This window comes from Channa argus, chromosome 15, assembly GCF_033026475.1.
Source record: "Channa argus isolate prfri chromosome 15, Channa argus male v1.0, whole genome shotgun sequence".
Lineage (NCBI taxonomy): Eukaryota > Metazoa > Chordata > Actinopteri > Anabantiformes > Channidae > Channa > Channa argus.
Window position 1 is genome coordinate 4,710,402 of NC_090211.1, and position 9,659 is coordinate 4,720,060.

General features: G+C 38.3%; 1 protein-coding gene across 1 annotated transcript; it reads left to right on the forward strand.

Annotated features, from left to right (window-relative positions):
* The first annotated feature begins 305 nt into the window (after positions 1–305).
* On the forward strand, positions 306–9,623 carry c15h16orf89 (chromosome 15 C16orf89 homolog). The gene is made up of 8 exons (XM_067477917.1): positions 306–608; positions 3,939–4,091; positions 4,546–4,696; positions 4,811–4,928; positions 6,719–6,881; positions 7,260–7,364; positions 7,766–7,855; positions 8,120–9,623. Exons 1-8 carry the CDS (start codon positions 431–433, stop codon positions 8,221–8,223), a joined length of 1,062 nt encoding a protein of 353 aa, XP_067334018.1. The 5' UTR covers positions 306–430; the 3' UTR covers positions 8,224–9,623.
* Positions 9,624–9,659: the final 36 nt, after the last annotated feature.

Consider the following 9,659-nt stretch of genomic DNA (forward strand, 5'->3'; position numbering starts at 1 on the left):
AAAAGATTTCAGTGGGACTGATACCTAATTACACGTATCGTCTGTATTGTATTTGATCCTATGTTGTATGTAAATGCTAAATCTATGGCTTTCAGATAAATGCAGCGGAGTAAAAGGTACAGTATAGTTATTTGCCACATAGTTTATATAATATGAAAATACCCAGGTAAAGGTAAAAGTACTTTAAAACCTTTACTTAAGCAACGGAACCTTTGTAAATAAACTTTCCATCACAGCTCAGTAATTAAAAACCAGAGGTAAAGTTTGGATTGTGTAATGACAGCCCCTCTGACGTCACAGCGTTTTCCTCCCCAGCCTCACTACTTTCCTCCCTCGTTAGAGGAGAGACAGCCCATCCTCCCTGCACCTTTCCCTGTTTCTTTAGAAAACTGTCCCGGATCCTCCAGACTGGATCTATTCTTGTGAGAACATGCGGGAAGCGAGGCTCCAGCTGGCCGCGGTGCTGGCTCTGTTTGCCGCAGTGTTCAGGTCACGGGCCGAGGTGATCGATGACATCCTGGGTAGCCTGTCCAGGGGAGCATCCTTCCTGGAGCGCCAACATGAGCACATCAACCTGGACGGGGTGGTTGGATTCCTCATGCTGCAGGGTAGGCAAACAACTCTAAACCTGCGCTATGAAGCTGCAGCTGCAGAACGGGTCACATGTCTGATAACCTACGAGTCCTTTCAGCAGCAGCAAACATCTGGAAATATCTGCAGGTCTCCGATTGTTTTTCACGGGTGGGGCCAGCTAAAGTAGGCCACTTTTTTAGACAGATTAGCTACGGACAGGATCTTAGATCATTAAAAGAAATGTGACATTTAAAAAAAGTAGCACTCTAAACTACTGTACCACTTTGAGGTACCAACTTAAAAGCTAAAATGCTGTAACTACATACTGTCTTTATTAACATGAAACATCAAAGCTAAAAACAGCAAATATTTTGCATTGTTGCTTTTAACTTTCTGTTGCAGTACTTAATTGATCAGTTTAAAAATAGTAATAAAACACTATTACAATAATCAATCAAGTCTGCAATTGTCATTGTTAAGAATAACTTAGTCCAGGTTCCCTGTGACCTCTGGATGAGAGGGGGTCAAAGAGGCCATTAGAGAAATCTTTCAGACAAATGAAGAACAGAAAAAACATAACTGTCATGTTGGTGGAGGATTTTTAACAAACTGGTGAGACAAAAATTGATGTTATTAATAGTTTATAATTTACCTATAAATTCTTAGTAAATCATTTATTAGGAAATAACAGAACCATTTATTGCAGCTATGGTTTTGGTTCTTTTCCTCAAGTAGAATTGGTGTGTGTCATCTTTCAGATGTTTTATCAGCTGTTCATTTACTCTCTAAACTTCCAGAATGGTTTAATGTCAGTAACTGTTGATCCAGCATTTCACAGAAAAGCAAATATTGAAAAAAAGTGTAAAAAAACAAAAACAAACAAACCCTAAATATATGTCTTACTTTGGACAGTGGAACAAAACTGTAGATAATTTCCCGTTATGATATTAGTCCTTGGTAAAAATTGTTGAGACAGTTGAGCCTTAAAAATGGAAAGTGAGAGGATCACAAAAGTCAGTACAACTCATCATCCAAAAAATGCAAATGCGTGAACAAAATATTAAAGTAATCCATGGAATAGTGTTAATTATAATTGAATTCCCTTTGGTAAGGAAGACATTTGAAGACTCGAAAATAGGTTTATTGTCCCAAAAGGACAATTATTCATGCAGCAGCAGAGAAACAGCAAGATAGGCAATACAACATCCAACATGTTGTATTGACTTCATCCATCCTATTTGATGACATTTTTTGTTTTAGAGCCAAAGCCACAGATACAAGAAGTAAGGACAAGACCTGTAGAACAATCTTCTGTCAACCTGAAATTTGGCCAGCCATCGCAGATGTTGACTTTCCTTCCACAGCATGTTTGCAATATGGACAAATGATTCAGATTATGGTGCCCAAGTATTTAAAGGACTCAGATATTTCTACAGTCAGGCCATTTATTACAGACAATGGTATGTTCAACCCAGGAAAGGATTCATGGCACAATTTTAAAGGTTATCCACCACAGGACCATGAGATGTTTCACCATTGTTCATCACACTCTATTTACAAACTGCAGGGGGTCCACAAGAAGTTCTTTTGGGTCCCTCTGCTGACTGAAAGAGAGGTTGTAAATGTAATTAAAAATGTAGCCATATTGCTTGAACAGTGTATAGGAGTTAAGTTGCTGATTTTATTAGACCAGGACTTGTTCAATGGTTTGCAGTGCTTGAGTCTGCACAACCTATTTTATGAACTTTTTTTTTTAGGATTTGTCACGTTACAACCAAAAATGTAAGTTCATTTTATTGGGATTTTATGTGATAGACCAACAAAAAGTGGTACATAATTGTGAAGTGAAAGGAAAATAATGTTTTTCAAAATTATTTACAAATAAATATCTGAACAGTATGGCGTGCATTGGTATTCAGCCAACCTGTGTGTAATTTAATCTCTGTTCTGTGAAGCCCTCAGAGGTTTTTTAGAGAACATTAGTGAACAGCCAGCATCATGAAGTCCAAGGAACACACCAGATAAGTCAGGGATAAAGTTGTGGAGAAGTTTAAAGCAGGGTTAGATTATAAAAAAAAATATCCCAAGCTTTGAACATCTCTGTACAATATATCATCAGAAAATGGAAAGAGCGTGAACCTACCAAGACATGTCCGTCCACCTAAACTGACCAGCCAGGCAAGGAGAGCATTAATCAGAGGAGCAGCCAAGAGGCCCATGGTAACTCTGGTGGAGCTCCAGAGATCCACAGCTTAGGTGGGAGAATCTGACCACAGGACAACTATGCACTCCACAAATCTGGCCTTTATGGAAGAATGGCAAGATTGTTGAAAGAAAGACATAAGTCCCCACAAGCCATGTGGGAGACACAGCAAACATGTGGAAGGTGCTTTGGTCTGATAAGACCAAAACCTTTAGGCCTCAATGCAAAATGTTATGTGTGGCTGAAACCTAACACTGCTCCACTGCATCATGTTGTGGGGATGCTTTTATTCAGCAGGCACAGAGAAGCTGGTTAGAGTTGATGGGAAGATGGATGGAGACAAATACAGAGCAATCTCAGAAGAAAACCTGTTAAAAGTCTGCAAAAGACTTGAGACTGGGACAGAGTTTCACCTTCCAGCTGGACAACAACCCTAAACATACAGCCAGGGCTACAATGGAATAGTTTAGATCAAAGCATGTGCATGTGTTAGAATGGCCCACTCATTTCCAGACCTAAATCCAAATGAGAATCTGTGGCAAGACTTGAAAATTGCTGTTCACAGACAACTATTTTGCAAATAAGAAACATTTCACTCTCTACATGTGCAAAGCTGGTAAAGACATACCCCAAAAGACTTGCAGCTGTTTTGCAGCAAAAGGTGGCTTCACACAGTAATGACAAAGGAGCTGAATACAAATGCACGGTACACTTTTCAGATATTGTTTTGTAAAAAAATTTGAAAACCATTTTTCATTTTCCTTCCCCTTCCAAATTATGTGCCAATTTGTGTTTTCTATCACATAAACTCCCAATGAAATACATTTACATTTGTGGTTGTAACGTGACAAAATATGCACAGTTTCAAGGGGTATGAAGACTATTGCAAGGCACTGTATATGGCAAGAATCAGATTCTTTTTTAAAGCCCCACTTTCCTTACTGACATTATGCATGTTAAATCTGGAATAAAATTTATGAAGTTCTTGGACCAGATTTAATTCAGATTCAAACCCTTCTAGTTCACAGTATCTTAGCCTTGTGAATGTTTTATTTCCCTATGTTGATAATTAAGTTCCATATAACTTTACTGTTTGTAAATCTGCATATACCCTCCGTACATGCTGATTATAATGGGTTTTATTTGATCCACCGTGTCTCAGCTGAACTGAAGGAAGCAGTTCGGACGTGGCCTCACACCGACCCAGTCAGCTGGGCTCAGAGAACCTCCGCTGTTGCTCTGGTCAAACGTCTGGACCAAAGCTTCAGCAAGGCTGTCTCTGCATTGCAGCAGAATGACCCCAAATACTACAGAGGTGAGATTTATAGCTGCAGACAAACTTCTATTTCTCAGAATTCCTGTGGTATGCTGTCAACTGCTGTGGGAACATTACATCAAGTCTGTAGCAAATCTAAGTGTAAGCGCTTCTTACAAGTTACTTGCAATTTCAAATGTATTGTTACATTTTTATATTATCCAACATAATATCTACACTATGACTCAAATATATATGCTTACAAATATTGTATACTGTGTGCTATTATGAACATTTATATATATTATGAACTAATGTCAGCAGCTGCTTTCCCCCCTCACTTGCTACCATAAAGCCAAACAACGTTCAATTTGGTGGGACTAGTGATTTAAGGAACAGACATCCGACAAATCTGACAGCTAAATTTGGCGTTAATAATTAAAATGGTTCATAAGAATTATTAAATGCATTAATGAGCTTCCTCCACTCGTCCTTTTCTGTGTGCCTTAAGCAGAGTTTGAGCCACTGCTTTCGTGGAGTTTCTGGTTGATTCCTCAGGAGTGGAGCTCCACAGATCCCAGTCTGGTCTACCCCTCAACCATGACCACTGAGTGCTACGACGAGCAGCTCAGTGACAAATGTCTCACTCTGCTACTGGGAACCTGGTATGAACACACGACAGGAAAGACAGCACCACTTTCAATTTTTTTTTCTTTGCACAATCAAAACAGCATCAATCACAGAGAGTGTTGAGAGTTTTTTTGTGTGTGTTCGAGCAGGAAGATTAATGGGACACCCTGCATTGTGACCAAGCCCTGTCAGGACACCATGACTCGTTTTGGTTGTCCACACTACTCTCTGTCTCACCAGCTGCTCTACTTCATGATTGGAAAAATGGTGGGATGTTCAGCACAAATCCAAAACACACAAAACCATTTAAAATTAACACATCTATACTTTTACATCTATAACCACAAATTAGGGAAGTTATTACTTTGTAAATTAACTTATGATTAGGGGTCCATGGATTATGAACCTGAATGTGATCAGGTGCATAAAAACAAGAAATAAAGAGCTAAAGTGCAGACCCAAACCAAGTATTGGAATTTATTCACTGTAAATATCCACAGCAAAATCTGGTCCCTAATTGTTAACATAGCATCCTCTGAGAGAAATCCCAAACTTTACAAAGTATAAAAGGATAAAGATTAGGAAGAAGGAATGACAGCATCCATCATGAACATATTCTCTTTATACAGGACATCCAGAAAGCATTCACAGCACCTAACTTTTTCCACATTTTGTTATGTTACAGCCTTAATGCATGTAAAATAATGCATCAAATACATTATTTTCCTCAAATTTCTACAAACGATACCCCATAATGACAATGTTAAAGACATTTCTTTAAGATCTTTGCAAAGTTATTAAACAAGAAAAAAAAAAATCACATGTACATAAGTATTCACAGCCTTTGATTAATACTTTGTTGAAGCACCTTTAGGACCAATTACAGCCTCAAGTCTTTTTGAGTATGATGCTACAACCTTGACACAGCTATGTTCGGGCAGTTTCATTCTTCTTTGCAGCGCATCTCAAGCTCCATCAGGTTGGATGGGGTGCACAGCCATTTTCTCCAGAGATGTTCAAGTCTGGGCTCTGGCTGGGCCACTCAGGGACATTCACAGAGTCGTCCTGTAGCCACTCCTTTGTTATCTTGGCTGTGTGTTTAGGGTCAGTGTCCTGTTGAAAGATGAACTGTCGGCCCAGTCTGAGGTCCAGAGCGCTCTGGAACAGGTTTTGATCAAGGATGTCTCTGTACATTGCTGCATTCATCTTTCCTGATGCTGAAAAACATCCCCACAGCATCAGTTCAATCTTTGTTTTATCAGAGAATTTTGTTTCTCATGGTCTGAGAGTCCTTCAGGTGGGCTGTCATGTGCCTTTTACTGAGGAGTGGTTTCCGTCTGGCCACTCTACCATACAGGTCGGATTGGAGTGCTGCAGAGATGGATGTTCTTCTGGAAGGTTCTCCTCTCTCCACAGAGAAACGCTAGAGCTCTTGAATAAGGCCCTTCTCTCTCAATTGCTCAGTTTGGCCAGCCAGATCTAGAAAGATTCCTGGTGGTTTCAAAGTTCTTCCATGGGTTGGTTTGTGCTCTGACATGCACTGTTAACTGAGGGACCTTATATAGACAGGTGCATGCTTTTCCAAATCACATCCAGTCAACTGAATTTCCCACAGGTAGACTACAATCAAGTTGTAGAAACATCTCAGGGATGAACAGTGGAAACAGGATCCACCAGAGCTCAATTTTGAGTGTCATGGCAAAGGCAGTGAATCTTTATGTACATGCGATTTTGTTTTTTTAATTTTTGATAAATTTGCAAAGAGTTTAAACAAACTTCGTTAATGTTGTTATTATGGGGTATTGTTTGTAGAATTTTGAGGAAAATAATGAATTTGATCCATTTTGAAATATGGCTGTAACATAATATGTTGAAAGGTTAAGCGCTGTGAATACTTTCTGGATGCACTGTATGCAGTAACCTTAAAAATGTAGACAAATGCACTGAATTAGAGATAAAAAAAAAAAAACAATTGTTTGGTTATTAATTATCTAAACTCCATTAACTTCATAAGAGACTCCTGGTCAAAATCTGACTATTTTATGTTCCCCTCTTAGAGAGGATGCAACAACCTGCTAAAAGGCGACACGCGAATCTCTAGAGCCAACATGACTGAAGAGAACTACCAGAAGATCTTCTGCTCCAACATGATGAAGGCCAACCAGGACATCATCAAAGACGGCTTAACTGAACAAATGGTGGACATCTTCATTGAAAACAGTGGGCATCTCCTATTTTGGCAAAGTTTATGCAAATTATTCAAAAGAGCTGAAAGATCAAAAGGAATGTCTTGGTATTTAGAATGCATTGAGAACACTGTCCAAAATGTTTTGTTGAGTTAAAACAATACTAAGAAGAAATTTATGATTTTTTTATGATTCTAGTGGAGCAAACTTTTTATATAGTGCTGTGATACTATGGTTCCCTTCTGGAAAACTTAAAAACAAACTTAAAAACAAACAAAACTTTTAAAAGGTTTAATCTTAAGCTAGTCACGTTATAAATTGGATAAAGTACACTGGACAATTCAGCAGAATGGGAACAGTTTGGAAATTTTCTTCCCCGCCTAACTCGAGTTCCTTCACTCTGTGTCGACAGTCCTGATTTGTGGATTGGTTGGTTTCTCTGATTTCTACAAAGCTGATTGGCTGCAGCACATCCTCAGGCTGCAGGACGAGGAAGTCGGCTGCTTTGGGAGGGACAGTAAGAATTTTAACACAATTATGACATCAGCACAGACGACACTGAGAATGTGTTTTCTAATTGTAAATGGGTAACTTACATACTCTGTTATATGATACCTGCTCTGAATTGTATTGTGAGATTCCTGCTAACCTGTGTTGGACAGGAGTTTGGCCCAGCGGTTCCCAGTCATTTTGTGTCTGTTTAGTTCAAAGTTGTATTTCATTCCAGTCATAAAAAACTTTCAAAACAGATTTAAAAATATCAGAATCTATGTTGTTATCATACAGGAGCTAAAATCTGAATTTTAAACAAGTGGTAAAAACATAGGAAATTATTTTTTTGCTTTTTTAAAAAAACTGAGATTCCATTAACTGGAGAAGATAATCTGAGATGCTCCATTTTTCCATTTCCTTCCTCAGAGAGCATCATCTCTCAGATCATTGGAGATGAGCTGTTGGAACAGCTGCAGCCTCACAGACGAGTGAAGAGGAGGGAGAAGATACTTCCTGGTCAGTTTGTGCAGATAGATCTATTAAAGCAGATATCAGACGGTCTTGTTTTTTACCTGAGACATCACTGACAGAATCATACTGCACTCAGCAGAACTCAGTCTCCCACAGAGGCAAAAAATGCAGTTCTTGTATATTTATTCTTTTTGTAATCTGAACCAACTAGAAAGATGTTATGCATTTTAGCAACTTGATATTACTTATGTATCATTGGTATTTTTACTTAACGGGCTTGAGTTCATGTCAAAATTACTTTTATCACAGATGGTTGTTCCAGCCACATGACAGCAGTGGCTGTTGGTGCTCTGGGAGGATACCTGAATTACTACCTGGCAGAACAGGACATAACGAAGAGGCCGCTGTTGTGAATGGCCCCAACACCCACGCTTCTCACCCTGCTGCTACACAGCAAAGGATGCATTCACGCAAGAAAAATGTAGAAGAGATGTTCTTCGGTGATTGAGACAGAGTCCTGACACTATTTGTTGCTTTATGAACAAGATGATCAAAACGCTAAATGAAAAGCTACTATAGGATGTGGATCATACTGGATTTTGTTATTATAACAGTCAAAATGACTTTATTTCCCTTGTGCTGTTAGAAATAAATTTGAAACAAAATGCCTTTTAAAACTACTGATGCTCTAATCCATGCAAACAGTTAGAATCAGCCAATTTGAATTAATTGCCTGAATTAAAAAAGGGGAGAAAAATGTCTGAGGCATGTTTAGCAGGGAGTTGCCAATTTGGACTGGGAGAGTTAAATCTGATTGGAAAAAGGGAAGAGCAGCACTTGTCCCTACCTCACCAACATCTCTGTGGTGTGCTAGATAAAGGCCGCATAACCCCAAGTGTTCAAGGTGTGAAGGTGTGGTAGCCTCTCAGCCACAATTCCCAGAATAAATAAAGGATAAATTCAAAACAAAATGAATAATTTGTTCCTGTTCAGCTAGTACTTGGACTTCTGTTACCCTGTTGTTTCCAGATAAAGTCAGAAAAGCAGTGTCATTTGAAGTAAACCTAAGGAAAAATGCATGCAAAAAGTCCAAGGTAACTTCCTGTTTAAACAAACCTTAAGACAAAGTGATGTTTTACAGGACCTTTTCTGCATAATGACTCGATTGGAGCCTCCATATCATCAATGGCCAACACAGTATTTAGTCAATTCCTATAGAAAAACATCCTGCATATTACATTTTTTTTGGCAGAAAAATATACTTTATTTTCTTTAAATTATTGCTTTGTTTTCACAAACATTTTTTATTACTGAATATAAATATTAAGGCAGCTGTACAGCATGGAGTCTAAATGTATGTACATTAACTTATTTGCAACATACAGTAAATCTGTTCATGGATTTTATGTTAGTAGAATAAACAACTACTAAAACAAAGTCTGAATAGCAGTCTGGGGTATCAACAGGGGTGGATAAGGTACGTATCTTAAACTGGTACTTACTTAAACTGTACTTAAGTAAAACTAATTAATTAATGGTGAGGGATATAAACTAGAAAAAGCATTGCACTGTGAACGCTGAAAGGAATTTCCATGCAAAAGTAAAAACTGTTTTTGCTAAAAGAGCTGAAATGTTTGCTTTTGCTAAAATAGCTGTAATGTTTAATGTATACAAATTAAAAAAAATAAATAAAATAAAATAAAAGCTGAATTGTAGATTAACTATTCTGCCCCGAGTAGAGGTAACATGAAATAGTAGCATAACAATCCTGGAAATCTCAGTAGGTCAAAGAATGCTGGAAGCATTCACAGTAGATAAAAAAAACAAAAACAACACAAAACTGTGAGCG